We start from the raw sequence: 21,404 nt of genomic DNA on the forward strand, positions 1-21,404 counted from the left end.
CTCCGTAGCGAAACTCCGTCCAGAGGCACATTAGATCGGTGACTGATTTCTCGCGGCCGACGGATTAATAGTTTTATTATTTCAGCTCGACCGACCAACCAAGTGAGTGACCTAGCAGCAGCATAAGATATCTTACGCGAAGTTGTGAACGTTAACACCAACACACTCGCACACTGCTGGCGGGTACTTCCAAAAGGGAGGGGAACTCACCGCGGAGTTCAGCAAACAGGGGAAACACTGCAACGGGGATTCTGCGGACTTTCCGTGCACAATGACTACATGCAGAACCATAAAGCGGATGGAGACGAATCAGCTGGGAAGACCTCGGGACGTAACGGGACTTGGCCCTCGGTGAGATCCGCCAGCGCGTTCGAAGATCAAAGAAGTCTTTGTTTGATGCTCAACGGCTCAACAGCTGGGGCAGCATCCCAGTAGCGTCCAGTAACTGTATTTGAAAGATCGAACAAAAAAGACCCTTTTTTCCTAGGCGTGCAAGTGAGAGTGAGGTTGCGCGGAGAAAGGTCACCCAGCGAAGATATACATATCTGACACATAGGTGAAGCCAAGGGAACTCACCTACACAGATGCGTTTGGCAGCTGCAGCGCACACGACTTATGCTGCTGGCGTTTGTAGGTCTGTGTTAATGTGGTCGAGACTTTGGCCAAGCATAATGAGGGGAGAAGTAACGTTTATTGTGGCGGGAGTGGGTATTGTAATAGTAGTTCACACAACGAGTTGCAAAATAATGATTTTTTCAGCCGAGTTAGATAAATACGACGAGTGCTGAAAAAATCCGAGTTTTGCAACGAGTTTCACACAACATTTTTGCAACTCTGAGAACACCAGCCGAATACGGGGTTTTCAGTGAAAATACTCGTATTTAAATCCACAAAATTTAGAGTTTCGCTTAAGTTTATGTTTACTAAAACTGCAATATTCAAATTCAATGAACCGTTAAATTTTGTGCTCAAAAATGTCTGCGCATTATTGCTGTAAATTTTGGTTACAGTATCTCCAGTCAGTCAAAATAACATGTATCCAAATGTTTAACGCAGCCTGTCTACGCTTTAAAATGTCGTGCTTTTCATTTCATTGGGGCACACAACTTTTGTAAACAAGAGTGTATCCCTCTCACACCTTATGCAAACTGTCATTCGAGTGAAAGGGATACACTACTGTTTACAAAAGTTTTGTGCCCTTTTAAAATGTTAGGCTCCATATGTTGTTTTTCTTTTTTGTAATTTTCCATTTTAGTTCAAGAAACAACGGAATCTTATAAATACAGTGTAATAACATTTTTTTTAATACTCAAAATTTTCACAAAACTACGTATTTTTGTAAAAAATTTCAAAATTTCAGTTTTTAAAATATGGGTATCAAATAATCAAATCATTTTTTTTCAAAAATACGTAGTTTTGTGAAATTTTTTATTTTTTCAATAACTTTCAAAATGTTTGAAAAAATCCCGATCGTTTGATACCCACATTGTAAAAAGGGTTTTTTTTTGTTTTTTTTTTCGAAAATACGTAGTTTTGTGAAAATTTTAAGTATTTTCAAAAAATATTGTTATTACATTCGAATTATATGAAAAAATCCCGATCGTTCGACACCCACATCGTAAAAACGGAAATTTTGAATATTTTTTTTTAGTGAAAATTTGGAGTATTTTCAAAAAAAATGTAATTACATTCGAAATGTATGAACAAATCCCAATCGTTTGATACCACATTGTAAAAACTGAATTTTTGAGTATTTTTTCGGAAATACGTAGTTTTGTGAAAAATTGGAGTATTTTCTAAAAATGTTGTTACAGTCGATCTTCTCGATATCAATAATTCTCCAGCTATCGATGAATTCATCAGTCCCTTCAATCTGCATACTTCAATTATCTTCAATCCTCGATATTTCCCCTTGCTTGAAGGATCTCTTCCTCGACGGTCCCTTGGATTCTGTTTGCTTTAAAAATCTCTTCCGGTTGTCAATAATTTCTCTTTCTCATGGCTTGCATAGACATTTTTCTTAGCGAAACGAAGCTTTGAAGGGTGTTTGACATTAGTTTGTTTTTGTTTGATGGACGTTGCCATGATTCTCTCCCATAGCTGGGTATCAAGAAAAAAATATTTTCGATCGAGTCTTCATTTTGCATCATTCTGTAAACTGATGATTCTCTTCCTCGACGGTCCCTTGGATATTGACAACCAGAGAGTCGACTGTATTACATTCGAAATGTATGAAAAAATCCCGATCGTTTGATACCCATATTGTAGAAATTGGAATTGGGAGTTTTTTTCAAAAAGACGTAGTTTTGTGAAAATTTTGAGTATTTTCTAAAAATGTTGTTATTACATCCGAAATGTATGAAAAAAACCTGATAATTTGATACCTAAATTGCAATAACAATATATTTTTGGTTTCTTTAGAGAAAAAAAAATGCATTTTCGAAATACAGGAAAAATACATATTTTTGTAAAAAAATTCATGAAATAATAATTTTAATGGATAGCTGACATCATCCCGATTTCAAAACAATTTATTTTTTTTATGTTTGCATGATTTTTTGTACGATTTAAGCCAATGTCTCGCATATAGCCAAAATCCCATAAGCTCTGTGCCTCGGTTGTGCACGCCTCGGTTTTGCATCCCCATATGCGGTGCTAAACCGAGGCATGACTGTAATAATTGTTTCGAAGCTAATTAGTATTATTTTTTATGGTTAGAGGAGTTCGAAACAGCAATTTAGATTTTTCCCAAAAAAAATAACAATAACTATTGCAATGCCGCAACATAACCAGAAACGGAACTAAAAAGTTGATATAAGAATAGGGTTATTGTTATCGTTTTATCGTGTAATTTGTATGTATAGGGACCATCCATAAACCACTTGGACACTTTTTGGGAATCTGTTAAGCCCCCCTCCCCATCGTGGACAATTGTCCATACAAAAAATCGTGAACAATCGCGTCCCCCCCCCCCCACAGTGTCCACGTGGTTTATGGATGGTCCCATATCAATATTTGAGAAAAAACAATGACCGGTTAAACCCAATCTTAATACAGTCCAGACTTGATTATCCGAAGGCCTCGGAAAAATTTCATTTCCGATTATCCAATTACAATAAAACAATGTTTTTTTTTCGTTGTCCTATTTTTGATGGCCGACGTTGTGCATGACTCATAAATTAGTCTAGATATAAAATATTATGGTAGTATTCATCAGGGAATGATGACAGATTTTGTGTCAAAAAAGTTTGTGATATTGCATCAGGAACAGGTTCAGATTTTACACATTTTGTTTATGAAATATTACTCAAAAGAGGCAATATTCAACCAACCAAATTTTCAACCATTCAAAATTTAACTTTTTTTTCTGTGCAGAATAATTTAGAATTTTTAAATCCTAGATGGCGGACAAATTTTCGGTTATAACATTTTGAAAAATTGCAATTTTTAATTTAAAAGGCCAAATATTCAAATTTTACCAAAATGGAGTCGCAAAACTCGAATTGGATGTTAAAAAAAACGAAAATAAAAAAAGAGGATTTTTTCAGCACGAGTCGTACATTCATCTAACGAGGTTCACCGAGTTGGATAAATACGAAGAGTGCTGAAAAAATCAAGTTTTGCAACGAGTTCAATACAACATTTTTTGCAATTCCGAAAATCACACACTGAGTGAAATTTTATGTCAAATTTTCATGTATTTTGTCAATAAAACGTTCAAATCAAAAATATGTTGAAAAGTGTTAATTTTCGAAACAAGTGCTGAAAAGTTCAATTTTTCAGCACCCATTTGAGTGCTGAAAAGTAGAACTTTTCAGCATTTATTTTGAAAAGTGTTGCTATTCGATTCTGTTATTTTTGGTACAGAAAAGTAGGCTATTTCGTCGTTCAAGAATGACAGGAAAAGTAAGTAGTTTCACGACGGAATTGCAAAAAAAATATTTTGTTTGGTCGTGATTCGATTATTCGAAGTCCTATAAAAGCCCACGGATAATCGAGACTTCGGATAATCGAGTCTGGACTGTAACTAAAAACCCAGCAAACGATCAGTCAATCTGACAGTAGAAAATGACTGAATTTTCAACTCGACAAGCTCACATTTTGTTTGCTAAAATTTAAGCAAATTGGACCATTTACTGAAAATTCAGTAAACACGCTAAACTCTGATGTTTGCTTTCAATAACTTTCAAAAACTTTTACTGAGATCTGTTTGGAACGATGTTTGTCGATTGTAAATGTTTTGTAATGAAAATTTGTATTTTGATACATAGAAAAAAAAGTTTAATTTTGGAAGGTTGAAATTTTGGTTGGTTGAATATTAGATACATTCTGCCGTGACGTTACAACGGTTTGGCGTTTCTTTTTTTTTTAACTTTTTTGCTGTAATTCGAAAATTTCAAAGAAAACACCTCAATATTTTAACAGATTATGAAAGTACGTTAAATTTGCCATAAGAATCAACATATGATTTAACGTTTCGGTTCTTATTCTACAAGCGTGACGTTACAACGGTGGAGAATTTTGTTCCTTCAATATTTTTTAGAAAAGGCTTAAAGCGTCCATCCCGGGAATTCCCGGGACAAAATTCCCGGGATTTTTCCAAAACCGGGAATTCCCGAATCCCGGGATTTTCAATAGTTTGTCCCGGGAATTCCCGAAACAGTAAAAAATCAAATTGTAAAGCATTAAATTTTTTATATTATATCAGCATTATTTGGCTCATTAGGGAAAATTGTTAAAATTTTAAAATGCCCGACGTTTAAATTTTGTTTCCATTCTATTTAATATATTATTGAAAGACAGGGTAGTATTTAAAAGTAAATTCATGATTTTAAATTTGAAAAAAAAAATATTACATTAATTTTCATCAAACACCAGAAACTGGGGTAAATCACGACAAATGTAACGAATTAGGACAGCTATTTATGTCAATTATTTTTCAAAATGATTTGAATGGCTTCGATTAGTTGGAACAGAAACAAAACTCGATTATCAGAAGTTTCAATTATCCAAAGAAAGTTCGATTATTTGAAAGTTTGTATAGGACTTCAGATAATCGAGTCATGTTTCCTTATTTTTTTCTACCTTAAAAAATATGAAACTAGAATTCTGCAACCCAATTTTAGTAAAATTTTAATGATTGTTTGCCTTAAAAGTTACCAAATGCATTAAATATTTCATCGTTGCCATTTTGATCGCCATCTTGGATTTGAAAATTCGTCCTGTCGTCCCGATTTCGATTGTATTTTTTTTTAACAATTTTACATTTACTGGTATCATTTTATTAGTTTAATTTATTAGTTTTATTTATTCTTTATTAGACTTTAAAAAAAATGAGCTTTTTTGGTAATGTTATGAAAAATAAATATAAAAGAAATATATTTATGGTAGACTTATTTAATTTGAATCACATTGGATAGAAAAAAAAATCATTTAGTACCCAAAGCACAACAGAAAAAAACATTTTCAATTACTTTTAAGCTTTTTGAAAACTGTTGTCCTTGTTTAGATTGAAGTGTAGATTATCACCAATTAATATTATTTAGCTTTTTCCATGATTTTGAAAACAAAAAAATATAATGAAATCATAGATTTTAAGAATGTTTCAAAAATTTCCCGGGATCCCGGGAATTCCCGGGATTTGGAAAATATTTTTCCCGTTTCCCGAGAAATTCAAAACCAGGGAAAATTGGACGCCCTAAAAAGGCTGCTCTGATAATCAACAAAAAATATACTTTTTGCAATTCCGTCGCGAAACTACTTACTTTTACTGTCATTCTTGAACGACGAAATAGCCTACTTTTCTGTACCAAAAGTAACAGAATCAAATAGCAACACTTTTCAAAATAAATGCTGAAAAGTTCTACTTTTCAGCACTCAAATGGGTGCTGAAAAGTTGAACTTTTCAGCACTTGTTTCGAAAAGTAACACTTTTCAACATATTTTTGATTTAAACGTTTTATTGACAAAATACATGAAAATTTGACATAAAATTTCACTCAGTGTGTGTTTTTTGGAATTGCAAAAAATGTTGTATGGAACTCGTTGCAAAACTTGAAATTTCAGCACTATTCGTATTTATCCAACTCGGTGAACCTTGTTGGATAAATGTACGAAAAATTCCTGAAATCCATGGAATTTTCATGATTTAGCGGAATTCCCAAAATTGAAAAAAGTCTAGATTTCTCAAATGAATTTCATTTTTCATTTCAGAATATGGTGTAAATGATAATAACCTTTGGAAATTATTATTAAAACCCTGCTAGGTGATCCTCCCTTCCAATGGTTACCAGGCCCGATTCGATTCGCTTTGTACCCTCTTTCCGCAGTTTTGTTCGCTCTTATCGATCGCTCACACATCGTATTATGTACCGTGCCCCCGCTTCGTCTTGCTTTCCCCAAGCCGCCCCCCAACAAATCGAGGAAGGGAGACCCATGATTTGAGTTCCCCTAAACCGCAGACCTAACCCGTTGAAACACTTCTTCGACGCAACACTACCACCACGATCGCCAGCTGTTGCTTGCTGTATCGGTGTTGGTGCTGCTGAGTCGGTCGTACAAGCTCGGTAATTGTCTCTGAACCTTGGACCCAGACTTGGACTCCGATATTTGTGTGGTTGAGCGAGCACATATGGTCGATACCAGCAAGCGCAGCAGTACACGGGAAGCACTTTGATGTTGAACAAACGATACACAGTTGTTGCTCCAGTTGGGCTGTGCTCCATCATCGTCCAGTCAACGGAAATCGGAATTATTAATTTAGAACAGTTGCAGTTCGATGGAATTCTACGCTTCTTATCGATCTACTTTGAGCTTAAGTCCATTTCAAATCCGTGATTTGCGTCAACGTTCGAAACAATGCGCAGCTTCAAAAGTCACGATGGGCCGTTTCTGATTTACGTAAATCGGAACGCGATTTGGGCTAACCATTGACTAAACTCTGACAGACCGACGATTATGTTGTCACACGAAATAAAAAGTGTGCGCCACACCGTCAGCACCCGCGTCGTACTATCTACGGTGGGCTTAAATTATAATCTGTCGATTGAATTTGCATGCGAATTTGTCTTCGTAGTAACGCCGAGCTGACTGTGGGGTTCTCCGCTAGGATTCCCAGTTAAGATCGGTAACTGCTGGTTTTTCAGAAAAAAAATCATAGGTACGTTGCCATGAAAAAAATCAACGACTCTAGAATAAAAAGTTGAAAATAATTAAATGAAAATTGAGGTACCTTACAAATTAGTTTTATTCTAAGATTTTCTAATGAGACAACAGTTTCATGAATCAGTCAAAGGATCAAAGGTCGAGCAATCTTCATATTTCAAATTTCAAACAGCTGTTGGAAACAAATCAACAAATGACAGGCTGGTTAGAGTTAGAGCTGAGTTAGTCGTGAGTCAAAATTAATTATACATTGTGATGTAACAATGGTTGTACATATAAAAATTTATAATAAATAACCCGATTTACTTATGACCTTTTCGGAAACAAAACGTTTTTCAGAATAACTTTTTTCAGAATAAAACAAAAAAATCCATTGAAATATTAAATATCGATTGAAATATTAAACCTAGTCCTAAGTTTTTAATTTGCTGCCATCAACAAAAATATTTCAAAGTTTAGGCCCATGACAGTATTTTCTACCCAAGCAACCGCCATGATGTAACTGATAAATTACAAGATTGTCCCATTTTATAAGCCTTCGACAATCACATCGTCTGGATCTTCCCTGTACTGGAAACTACCGCGGTCCAGTTCAAATCGGTTACACGCGTGCAAATAAAGAAGGAAGCCCTCGCTCTGTTTGATTGCCGATGGCGCAGAACTGGTTCTCCACCCCGAAATTTGAGCTCGATTATTGTTACGGAACAGAGTTCACCTTGGAACGCAAAACTACGCAAACAAACGAAACTCTCAGGAAGCACAACTCAAATCGAGTCTTCCGGGTTTTGTTTGGAGTTGATCAACGATGGATTGATGTTTGTCAAATATTGAAGCTGTACCAAGGTGCGTAATCCAGTTTAGTGTCGTTACAGTTTATGGGAAGTTTAAATCGCTGGAATACCGTACGGTACTCTCCCTAGTACTGCAGTACTGTACCGTGCACTGCTTTCGATCGATAAGCGATTAAAGTGTGGCTTGTTAAGCAGTTCCGCGTTCAGATTATAAATAATTTATCGACCGCGACGGCGCGAATCATGGCGGTGGCCTTTCGCTTCAACCAAAGGTGCTTAGAACAACGCTGCAGTTTAGTTAATAATTTATCGCGAACCTGCGAACTGGACACTGCGGTTGACACGGCAGCCCCACCCAGCAAATAGAAGATGCTAGAACAAGACCTTCGCGGAACTTCACACCACGCTGGACAGTCGAGCTAATCCGTTGCGAAGTAACTCTAATTGTCCGACACATTTACGTCGTCCCACACACGCTTCTCGCTCCGGTTACTAATTTTCACGCCCTCGGAATCCTCGAAGAAACTTGACTTGATCCAACCGTCCCAAGCGAGCCCTGCTAGACTAAACAAAAAACCTTCGCGTGTCCACAAGCTCCGATCAAGTGTCCCCCACAACGACTTCTGCAACCCAACCGTTTCAACTAGGTCAACAGGAGTAGACTCAGACTGCTTCTCCCGGTACAGTTACACGCGCTAATCCGAACGGCAAGCGTGGTACTCGAGCTTATCTCGGAACTTCGTCCATCGAAAATAAACAACTCCTCTCGGGTATCCAGGCGACGCACGCGACGCGAGGACACGTTGCTGGCTACTTTGAAATTTGACGGTGTTCTAAAATACAGTTTAACATATTAATTAATTCTCTAAATATTCAAATATCTCAAATTGTTGCAAAATGGGTTTGCTTGGTGGCTTCTCATTTGTCAATAAATTCAGATTTTTTACAGATAAAACGTTACTTAATACACCTTTAGGTGGTTGGTGCCTTCCTCTCATTTATAGAGTATTCCAAACCCCCTAAGGTGTCCACATGGTTTATGGATCTCCCCTAACGTGATCGCAGCATCTAAGAGGTCCTAATAAAAATAAGCGATGAGTAAAAAAACAGACTACCTACAGACTTTTGTCAAGGTTATACAGACACCGGCTTTGAGGAAAATGGCATCCCTCTACACGGAAATTTGTAGCGATCAGACCCGACCATTTGAGCTTATGTAAATTAAGACCATTTTTTAAACTGCTTGTAATTTTAGATAGATAAATCAGATTTTTTTTTATTTAGGGGCAGATCTTGAAAATTCTTAATCTACAAGAAAGGTTATTTCATAACCTTTCCAAAAATATATAATTTGGCAGGTTCCCATCAACGATGCCAGATTATTTTATGAGAGATCTGTATTTTCTTAAAAATAAATCTGTATTTTATCTGTACCATGTCAAATTCGAAGCCACAGAACATTTTTTTGAATTTTTAACAGCAGATTTAAGCTTTTTAATCATATTAAAGCATAATTCAATTACTAAATTGTTTAAATTTTTGAATTAAATCATTTTTAAAAAAATTTGTACATACAGATTTTTGTGACTTTTGGGATCGAAAAATCTGTATAATACAGATTTATCAGATGGCTGATTCCCATGCAAAAACCACCCTTTTTGCAAATTGCGGAATTTATATGCAGCAGTTTTTTAAATATAACTTTTGATGTGCTTTACTAAATTTTATAAATTTCCATAGGGACTTATGGGACCCCAAGACGAATCGAATGAGGCCAATACGGTCAAAATCGGTTCAGCTAGTGACGAGATATTTTAGTGACATTGATTTAGTACACATGTCTAAATACAGCCAAACACACAGACATTTGCTCAGCTGGTGATTCTGAGTCGATATCGATATGTATAAATGACGGTAGGTCTAGGAGGTCTAATTATAAAATTAATTTTTCGAGTAATTTTTAGCCTTTCCTCAATAAGGTGAGGAAGGCAAAAATGAACTTCATTCTGAAAAAATATAGTAACTCTGCGTTTTCTTTTTGCTCAAAGAAACCCAAGCCAACTATGAAGGCGGTAAAGGTTTTGGTGTATTATTTGAACTTAGGTGCTCATATCTTTTGATAGGGTTATCAGATCTTCAATGTTTTGGGCCCATTAGAAAGGTCTTTCAATCATCCAACTAACGACGGTTTGCATTATGGACCCGGCCAACATTTTCATCAAAATACTTGAGATCCAGCCTCTGAAATGGGTACAAATGACACTTAAGTTCTCATAACTTTTGATAGGGCTATCAGATTTTCAATGTTTTGAAAGATAGAAAGATATTTCAAATACTTTTCTAAAAATGTATGATCAGACGGGTTTTCTAACAAAAACCACCCTTTTAACAATCTTTCAAACTTTTGCCAGAATCGTTTTTTTAGCATAACTTTTGAAGTACTTTACTAAACTTTATGATATTAACTAGGGTCTTATGGGACCTCAATACGAATCGAATGAGACCAAAGCGGACCAAATCGGTTCAGCCAGTCCGGAGATAATCGAATGCATATTTTTCGGTACACGGACTCACGTGCAGACACACGCACAGACATTTGTTCAGAATTTGATTCTGAGTCGATAGTTATACATGAAGGTGGGTCTACGAGATCGAATTAAGAAATTCATCTTTCGAGTGATTTTAAAGCCTTTCCTCAGTAAGGTGAGGAAGGCAAAAAAAGCAATGAATATGTTTGTAAATTATTAACTTAATTTGATTGTAGTGATCAATCGAAACACAGCAAAACATTTTTTTATAATTATTGCTTACTTCGTAATTTTGAGTCAAAGTCAAACGCAAGATGCATAAAAATGCATTTTTTGGTCCGTTGAAAAAATGAAAATGTTTATTTTGTGAATCTAACTTTAAGTGATGAAAATTAAAATAAAAAAAACTGGATTTTCTCCGCGTGATTTTTAATTTCTTTGAAAAGTCCTAAAAAACTTACAATTTTGCCGAAGACACACAACATCTTTACTCAAGGTTCAGATTTTCGAATATTCACACAATTCACATGCTCATTTTGAAATACTTGAGGCTGAAAAACAAATTATGCAAAATGGCGCTCTTGCGGTTAATGCAACGCAGTAGGCCGGGCCGCTTTAGTGAGTGTAATACATTTTCGGGGGTTCTCGAAAGTACTGCAATCATTAATAATGACAAGAAAGAACTTGAGGCGTAATCTAACCATAAGTTCTTCCCGGATGCTTTCTTCGGACTGGCTGCGCTTGTGTTCGATTAGATTAGATTAGATTAGATTAGATTAGATTAGATTAGATTAGATTAGATTAGATTAGATTAGATAAAAACTTTGGAGAAAAACAATTCAGTCCTTCCTAAATATTATTAAATAATACAAAAAGTACGTTTTTTTTTTGGGACTCCAAGTACATGCTTCCCCTCGAATTGAGCACGCGTAGAAATTTTATTGGTGTTATTGGGAGTATCACATAACACTTAAACTTTATTGGTTAAACTTTCGAATTATTCAAAATGTTTCAAATCAAATAACCGCAATCCCCACTGCTTGGCGTGTGGCATCCAATTTCCTCAGAACCAAGCGTGGGTCCACCAACAACAACACCGCGGTTCAGCAGGACTCTCAGATTGCTGCCGCCTGTTCCTGGTCGAATTTCAGCCGAGCTGTGGTGTCTTCACGGCCTTCCCCTAGGAGATACAAATTTCACCCAGCTGGCGTCTACGCGCATCGATTGGCGTTCGCGACGCGCAAGAAATCGAGCAGCGCAGGAATATTCCACTCGGTCGTTCGATTTCGTCGTCAATTTGGAGTCGAGTTTGGGGCACTCAAATTACGAGCGTTTTTTTTTTTGTCTTTTGTTTCCAGGGCGTACTCACATTACGGCGACAACCGACGACCAATTAGCCTCGTGGTCGTCGCAAGTGGTCATACGGTTGCGGGGTTATGTAATGGGTTGACGAACGCTGCCGAGTGGCATTTATGGCAATTTTTGAGCCATTTTGGCTAGACACTTCGCGCAGCATGAAATTTGAGTGATTGAGAAATTTGATTTGCGAATCGATGAGAGAACTGAATCGTTTGGTAAAGTTGTTAAGTCATAAAAACTATGTTCTAAGTAGTATTTTTTTTTTTAATTTTAAATAAAAACCATTTTGAATTTTACAAACTATAGTTACAGTAAAATAACATGCTATCAACAATAAAAAAAATAATATTAACCTCAGTTTCTAATATCAAAATAATTACCGTACGACGATAGAAACCACATTGGTCTCTATTTACTATGTCAAGCTCGTTATTATAATTTCATAGTACACGAACACACAAACAGCAGCTGTGAGTGCCACAAACCAACGTTCAAGGTCGTGTAGTAGAAAGCGCAATTATAGGTAGACTACTTAGTTGATATTGGCGCATGTGGGAGGTTCATTTCTTTATACTATTAAAGTGCTGGTTTGTTTTGTATTGTCACGAAAAAACATGTTAAAATTTTAAATATCTGATTTCATAAACATACTTTTTTTTGAACAACTGAAAAAACATAAAGTTGCATACACATGATGTAATATAATAGCAGGTAGAACAATTTCTTCAACCAAAATTACTGTCATGTCCATACAGTAAAACTCCTTTTGTTTGACACCTTCGAGTTTTTCACATTAACAATTTGGTAAAAGCAAAAAAACAGTCATCTGCCAAAAAAAACAAACTTTTGAAAACGTGTGAAAACGCAGTTCTCCGAGATCACAAATTGAAAAGATTCGATTCAACGCCCTTACACTGTACCACCCCATTTGGAGGACCACATGAGCAATTGAACTTTGTTAACGGCAATCGATTTGATGGCCTTATGGCTTCATTTTCTCCCTCCCCTCGAGCCCAGTCTCAATTGGCAATGTCGACTGTCATCGCGGATGACAGCAGACCGGAATCGCCTATTGGCAGCAATCAATTTCGCATTCCGCTTGTTTTCTGTTGATAAGTATGTATATCGCTAACAGGACAGGGAAGGTGAGTGGTTGGAGTTTTTTTTTATGAAAATTTATTGTTTTGTTTGTTTTTAAGGGTCGGGAAGTAGTAAATCATAATTTAAATTAAATACCAATCTAAAACAGAGTCAAAATACTGTAAGGCTAAACAAACAACAGATGGAAGCACATGTGCAAAGCATTTGTTTGTTTGGTGTTTGGTACCTTTAACGTATATTAATTTGTTTGGCGATCATCTCAAAATGAACTCCAATCTTCTTAATGATTTCATACCAGTTTCAAAATTATGATCCATCCAAGGCTCAGTCGTATTTGTTCGTAGAATTAACCGACATCGATAAACAGTCGCGGTTTGTTTTCCTCGGATCAACCTCCATGTCAACACAACTGTTTACCGCGTTGAAACGCGTCAATCGGGACGAGTTTTTGCCGGAAAACATAACAAATTTAACAGGCATCCAATGTGTGTATGTGTGTGTATGTGCCGTACCAATTATTATGGCACAAACCGACCGATTTGTTATTATGATTTAAGTACACATTTACAAACCCCTTTCTTTGAAAGTCAGAACGGCGCACTTTAGACAGTGGACTTTGGATACTTTGGTTGGAGTTGTTTGTTTCAAATTTGACACTATTATTGAACAATCAGGCTAATTTCAATTCCGTAACATGTTTGACAACACAAAACAGCGCAGTTTCGGGCGGACCTTCAACCTCAACTTAGCAGCTCACTGGCTTCAGCCATCCGAATCTCGCGATTTCGAGAAGCTTCACCAGTGTTGATTATTCTGGTTAGCGAAACCCGCCTGCGAATGTTTCATTTACTCGTATTGCTGTTGGGGATTAAGATACCGCCACCACATTATATCTTATCAACAATCAACAACATCTGCTCCAGCGCCACGGACTGCGGGAATTTCGTGCCTTGATAATTGCATTAAACGGTGGCCAACAATTTGAACAATCAATTTATGCTCGGGTTGACTCAACAACGCCGGCATTTGGAGCATCTGCTGAATTTCATAATATTTGCCGAGTTTTTCACATTTCTTATAATTGATTTTTTACGGAAAGATTTTTACTACGGCTTTCACGGCTAGATAATGCTTTTTTAGTTACTGATTTTTTTCTATTTCGTTTTGAAAATAGTTACATATCCTATCATTCTATAGAAACGCAACGACCTACTTATAACCGTGCTGAAGATTTCTTTTTAGAACTAATTTCTGTTCTGAAAATTTCATCTTTTCAGCTCTTGTATTGAAAAAATAATACTTTTCGTCACTGTTTTATTTAGTTGATCAAACAAACTCGATATAATTATCCAAATTGACTTTTCATAGTTCGATAATTGACTCATGCTGAAAAAGTCATAGATTTTCAACTTAATGCACAATTTACTTAAATTTTAGAGTATAGCGAGTCTTTCTTGAATTATGAGCTGTTGAGTGAAATTAACAACAACAAAAAATAAAGGATAAACTTAGTGAGTTTTACTGTAAACGATTTCTAGAACTTATTTTTTAAAGGTACTACCATTAAGTTTTGTTTTAACTACCAGGTGATCAAGGTCATCAGGACACTAAAGTGAAAAAGACTTAAAGAAATTATTTTGGAACTATTTTTTGTCTAAATTGGCAGTAATTTATTCAATGAGTTACACAGTATTGATGATTTGGCAACACTGCGATTGTCATTGTGTTTTTGATATTTAAAGGACTCCTCAACTTGTGCAAGATGTTAAAAAATAACATAATGGACAACTCTCATAAAAAAATCCAACTAAATTTATCACAGATCGAAATGGGTTCTCCATTCTTTTTTTTCTGCAAATAGCTATTGAAACAAAAAAAAATCCATCCTTCAACAATAAACATTCGCAATCATCGAACGATCTACGATAGAAGGATGGAAAAACACACAATTATATATTGTTACTAGGAACAAGACATGTTTGGTCGCATTGTTTACAAAACAAATGCCAGGCTTAACCATATGTAAACCAAACAAGAATTCTCCGCCAACTCACACAGCAGTTGCCCCGACCGCTCTTCGATTTGCGTGAAACTTTGTCCTATGGGGTAACTTTTGTCCCTGATCATGAATCCGTTTTTTGATATCTTGTGACGGAGGGGCGATACGACCCCTTCAATTGTTTGAACTTGCGAAAAAAGAGGTGTTTTTCAATAATTTGCAGCCTGAGACGGTGATGAGATAGAAATTTGGTTTCAAAGGGACTTTTATGTAAAATTAGACGCCCGATTTGAGGTCGTACTCAGAATTCCGAAAAAAACGTATTTTTCCACCGAAAAAAACACTAAAAAAGTTTAAAAATTCTCCCATTTTCCGTTACTCGACTGTCAAAATTTTTGGAACATGTATTTTATGGGAAATTTAATGTACTTTTTGAATCTTCATTGACCCAGAACGGTCATTTTTTCATTTAGAACAAAATTTTTCATTTTAAAATTTCGTGTTTTTCTAACTTTGCAGGGTTATTGCTCAGAGTGTAACAATGTTCTACAAAGATATAGCGCAGACAATTACAAAAATTTTAATATATAGCCATAAGGGGTTTGCTTATAAACATCACGAGTTATCGCGATTTTACAAAAAAAGTTTTGAAAAAGTTACTTTTTGCGTTTCTCGTTGTTTCGTCGTCCGTGTCTGTCGCGGGTGACCATGAACGGCCATGATCGATGACGACCAACTTTTTCAAAACATTTTTTTTTGTAATATCGCGATAACTCGTGATGTTTATAAGCAAACCCCTTATGTCTATATATTAAAATTTTTCTAATTGTCTGCTCTATATCTTTGTAGAACATTGTTACACTCTGAGCAATAACCCTGCAAAGTTAGAAAAACACGAAACTTTAAAATGAAAAAATTTGTTCTAAATGAAAAAATGACCCTTCTGGGTTAATGAAGATTCGAAAAGTAAATTAAATTTCCCATAAAATGACATGTTCCAAAAAATTTTACAGTCGAGTAACGGAAAATGGGAGAATTTTTAAACCTTTTTTAGTGTTTTTTTTCGATGAAAAATACGTTTTTTTCGGAATTCTGAGTACGCCATCAAATCTGGCGTCTAATTTTACAGAAAAGTCCCTTTAAAACCAAATTTCTATCTCATCACCGTCTCAGGCTGCAAATTATTCACGCAAGTTCAATTTCACGTCAATATCAAAAAATGGACTTCGGATTCGTGATCAGGGACAAAAGTTACCCCTTATAACAAAGTTTCACGCAAATCGATGAGGGGTCGGGGCAACTTTTCCCGATTTCGTGTGAGTTGGTAGAGAATTACCCATATACAATACGTACTACGAGGGGATCATATTTTTAGATCAGTATACTGTAACCTCTCCCGCCTAAGACTCTCTTCCCGTCTTAATAACCTGATGCCATCAACTATTAGCAAGTCATTTTCATGCAACTAAAGTTGACCTGACATTAGGTTCGAAAGTTTGCTAATGAACAAATGTCTGGAAAAAAGGTCTATTCGAGAACATTCTCTTTGAGAATATTAATTAATTCGTGTACTGCTAATTGAGAAATTTGGATTGTAATAACCTGAACGGAAAGGTTTTTTTTAAGGATTGTAGTATTCTATCTGATGCAATAACTGTGGAATACTCATCACACTAGGCTTCTAGTACTGCATGTAGTACTTGCATGTAGTCATCATGTACTACACAAGTTCGTCATTAATCTCATGGAACCATTAACGAACGTGACAACCGCCAAGAATGCAAAATTGTTTGTTGACATGTTTTACCACTATTGTCCATATTTTACGCAGTTAGACAATTGTTTTGTACCAAAAAACATGTTATTTTTTTCGTAAAATGTTTTAGGTTCAAGGTCAACCAAACCTAAAAATGTCTTTCCGGAAATATTTGGATCAATCAAAGCTATTTTTAAAACCCCTCGATAAAAAAACGGTGGTCACTCAAAGTTCAACGCAGAGTTTTGTTTATCGGACGACAAGTAAACAATAAACTTTATCCACGCGCGCGCTCGTTCTCCATCGCGGCGGCGCTGGACCTTGGAACTGCACAAGCAAGGGTTGCTCGAGTAACAAAAAACACCCCTTTTGACCGTCTGAATCAGCAGGACTGGACAGTAAACGATACTGAACATTCTCGCTGCTGAAACGGCGACACGTGCAGGACGTATAAATGTCCAGTAGTGCGAAGGAAGAGGATTTGGTCTATTAGACATGACAAGATCTTTGCTTGAATTCGGTTCTCTAATATGTATTCTTTTGTTTAATTCTTTTCAAAGACATTTTATTGTTTAATCGATTAGTAGTTCTGTTCTGTTGTCCAGATTTCCTGCTGTTCGGTTGTCAAGTTGTCTGGTTGTCCGGTTGTTCTGTTGTTCTGCTGTTCTGTTGTTCTGTTGTTCTGTTGTTCTGTTGTTCTGTTGTTCTGTTGTTCTGTTGTTCTGTTGTTCTGTTGTTCTGTTGTTCTGTTGTTCTGTTGTTCTGTTGTTCTGTTGTTCTGTAGTTCTGTTGTTCTGTTGTTCTGTTGTTCTGTTGTTCTGTTGTTCTGTTGTTCTGTTGTTCTGTTGTTCTGTTGTTCTGTTGTTCTGTTGTTCTGTTGTTCTGTTGTTCTGTTGTTCTGTTGTTCTGTTGTTCTGTTGTTCTGTTGCTTAGTACAATTCCACGACTCTTCCACATGGTTTCACCCACCACGTGTAACTCAATGACCTAACCTTTTCTATACAATCCTGCAACACGCCAAGCCGTCGCCACCCTGACCGGTTCAACCGACTAGGCGTGACCATCGCGTAAGGCCGGCCTTATCAACTGCGAAAGTCAAACAAACTAAACGGCAACAGCCAAGCCAAACTCTGTTGATATCGCTCGCAAATCGCCGCGTGGCATACCCACCTTCCCCCCTCGATCTTACCTGATTGTGACTGCTACTAAAACTATGATGAGGCCCACGAGGAGCATGGCAATGACAACTCCACAAACCATATACAGGACATCGTTGGGAGCATCTGCAAGAAGACAAAGAAGAAGAAAAAACGGAAATCAAATGTCAGTAAGCCAATCCAAAACAAAACAAAACGAAGTTGAACCTAAAACAAGTTTCGCCGTTTTGTTTTGACTAGTCAGAGTCTGTTTAGATTTTAATATACAGCGCAGAGAAAATGAGGAAAGGTTAAACCCGCCGAGCTAAAAGAGAAAGGTCCCCCTTCCTTCGGGTGGGGAGGTTGCCAAATGGCCACTTGCCGTGCTCAGCTGCTCAGTCGGTCAGTCCGAACAAATGGGATGTATCTTTTACATAAGAAAATTTGGCGGCGATTTTCAGGGGGTTAGAGGGAGAAAACTAGCAAGCTACGCGAATAGATCTCACTACGTTAGGGATTGTGGTGAACGTGATCCGAGATCTTGTGCAAGATCAGTGAAATCATTGTCTTCGATGCTAGTTCGAGATGCAGATTAGCCTGTAATGAGAATTGAATGAAATGTTACATTTTCATCTATTGGATTTACTTTCCCATTGAAATATTTTCAAAACATTGAGTTTCTATCCAAATATTTTTTTTTTGGTTTATGTAGTCTGTAGCAACTAATTAACACGGTCGCAAAAATCTCAAGAAAATGATGTCGATATCTAAAACTTTGTACATCAATCTTAAACATGTAATTTTTGTGAAATTACAAGGCTTGAATTAAAATAAAATCAAAATAAACATGAGTTAAAATCTCAGTTCAGTTGGGGGCGTTCCTGCTGGCGTCTAATGCATTCCGTAAACTTTTGCAACAGATCCCCTCGTTGCTATCCGCGTGAAAGTCTGTTGCCAAATCGTACAATGTTTTGTTATTGTCTGTTGACTTTCGCTGGTGGGGTCGATCCCACCACATGGCAACTTACTAACTCATTCTGTTCATAAATTGGCTGCAACTAGCTTTATGCTAGTTCAGATGTCGAGTCAGCTTAAACAACGGCACACCGCACCACCAGCTAGGAAGAAAATTTTCAAAAATAAATCAGACTTTGAGCTGCACTCGCGGCGGTGCAGCACGCACCGCAATGCACTACCTTCTACTTTGCTCTCTAGTCGCGACGACTATGTTCTAGTTTCGGGCGATTTCTCCTTCATCGCTGCGTTCGACTTGTACCAGAGCTGTAACCCAGATTCTTCGCTTGAGACGTTGAGAGCTAACATAATGCGCGCGGATCAGTGCGAATATTTGCAAAATTGACTGAGTTTCAATCGCTTAGTGGCACTTTGTACCCGAAATGAAGAGTTCCTTCTCCGGTATATTTTTTGAACTTTAGTGACGACAGACTTCACCATCTGTTGGTTATAATTTCGAAGGACATGGTCATGTGCTGGGCTGGTGTTTTTCGACATCACATCGACGAATTCGACGACGGAAGCAAAACAACCGTTTGTTGGCCGGGCCAGGTCATGACGTCAAACACGCTACGTGTCAAGCTTTGAAAACATTTGAACGCAGCCGTTTTCTTCGACGAAAGCAAATCCCCCAATGCGTGTTACAACGCAAATTTCGTAATCACAAGCGTGGCATTATTTGATAACATTGTGATTTCTAGCTGTAAGCGGGGATCACCGTGGCCATCAGTTCCCAGGGAAACCACATGCCAAAAGGCAAAAGGGTTCAGGCAGCTTCCGCCGGGCAAATCCGCTATAATTAAACCATCATCAATCATCGGACCTGCCGCGGCCGCCATTATACTAATATCAACGAACTCGTGATCCGAGCCCCTTCCGAATCCGAATCTGAGGTATGGAGGAATCTCCGACCTTTCCGACCGTTGACAGATGCGACGGGTGATCCCAAGGACGAGCTCGACCGCGGCGGAGGTGGTCGGCAGTCTCCAAAAATAAAAACAATGTTCTGCAGTCAAGTGGTCGCGCATGTGTTATTATTGGTTTGGGGCCAGAATGCTTTGTGGATTTTCAATATATTGCGGAGGGAGTGTCCGTTGCGATATTTTGGCGTCGAATATCGGGAAAGAAAACGATTCGTCGCTATCGTGCTAACTTGTCGTACGTGCATTTAGGGTCAAATTGAGTAAATAGTGCCATTTTGTGCAGCTCACTATGCCTCACCTTTTGTCCTTCACAGATCTCCAAATTTCGATTTCAATCCTGAGATATTTAATAAAACCCGATAAAACTCCGTACATTTTTGTCGCTTTTCATACGGAAGAAGTTTCAATCTTGTCGTGCTAACTTGACACACCCTGAAAATTGATGTATGTGCGACCACTGGCCAAAGGGATTTCAACTCAGAACGCATTTGACACAGGCACAAGCTCGACTACCGTAATCAATTGTATAATTATAACTCGAGACCTCGGCCGCCAAATTCAACCAAACTTCGGGAAAATGCACAGAGCAATCATCCAAACAAAACGTAGTTGTTATTGTTCACATTGCGTGCTCTTGTTTTTGTTTATTCAAGGTCAAAAATCAAACATTAAAACGCATTTTTCTCAAAACGTCAAAAAGCGACGCGCGACCAAAGTATGTAGAGTAAGGTAAGGCGGGTTTTCAAGCTGTCAAAATAGTTAGTTAGAATGAAACCCGGATTTTATATGGAGATTTTCAGAAAAGTGAAAATTTGACGGACAAATTTCACCGGATTTTTTTTCTGTGGGGTTGTTAAGCATGCCAAACTGAAACGAAACACGCTTTTGAAACACAAATATTTTTTCAAAAAATTAAATTCAACTAAATGCGTTTTTCGGTTCAGTTTGGCATGCTTAACAACCCCGCAGAAAAAAGCCGGCGAAATTTGCCCGGAAAATTGTCAAGTTTTTACTTTTCTCAAAATCTCCATATAAAATTCGGGATTCGTGCTAACTATTTTGACAGCTGGGAACTCCCGCCATAGCTTATCTAATCTACATACCTTGACGCACGACAAGATAGCACGACAGCGTCGGATTGGTCTACTGGACGTCCTAGTTGACGATAAGAACAATGAAATCTGGAAAGAAGGGGTTTATTTTTTTAATAGAAAAATGACATTCTTTAACTTGAAAAATATCCATGATTAGCACTTGTACCGGGGTCAAAACTTACGCGAAGCACCAAGGGGGTCAAAAAAGTTGGAAATGTAACTTTAACCAGCTGTACCACGGCAAAAACTCAATCGATTTGAATGATTCTTGTTGCATTGGAGCCGTAAAGATGTCAAAAATCACATCCAACAAGATAGATCCAAAACAGATGCGTCTACCTTAAGTTACAAAGAAAAAGGTATTTCCAACTTTTTTTTCCAAGGGTTCAAAGAGCATGAGCATGAGAGACCACCCATGGTTGTCCTTCTCCGTTGCTGAACAGAACCGTAATATCCTTTCAGCACTACTGATCATAGGCTTCGACTATCAAGTGGTAATTCCCTTATCAACAGCATGTATGAATGCGCTGAAAAGATAA

General features: G+C 37.3%; 1 protein-coding gene across 2 annotated transcripts in view; it reads right to left on the bottom strand.

Moving 5' to 3' along the window:
* LOC6035539 (protein catecholamines up) overlaps positions 1-21,404 on the bottom strand; it is a 240,364-nt gene that overhangs the window by 19,539 nt on the left and 199,421 nt on the right. For both annotated transcript variants that reach the window (XM_038254903.1, XM_038254907.1), the window contains one exon: positions 17,888-17,981. In XM_038254903.1, coding sequence (XP_038110831.1) covers positions 17,888-17,981 — 94 coding nt within the window. The remainder of the gene's footprint in view (positions 1-17,887; positions 17,982-21,404) is intronic.

The sequence above is a fragment of the Culex quinquefasciatus genome, chromosome 1 (assembly GCF_015732765.1).
Source record: "Culex quinquefasciatus strain JHB chromosome 1, VPISU_Cqui_1.0_pri_paternal, whole genome shotgun sequence".
Classification (NCBI taxonomy): domain Eukaryota; kingdom Metazoa; phylum Arthropoda; class Insecta; order Diptera; family Culicidae; genus Culex; species Culex quinquefasciatus.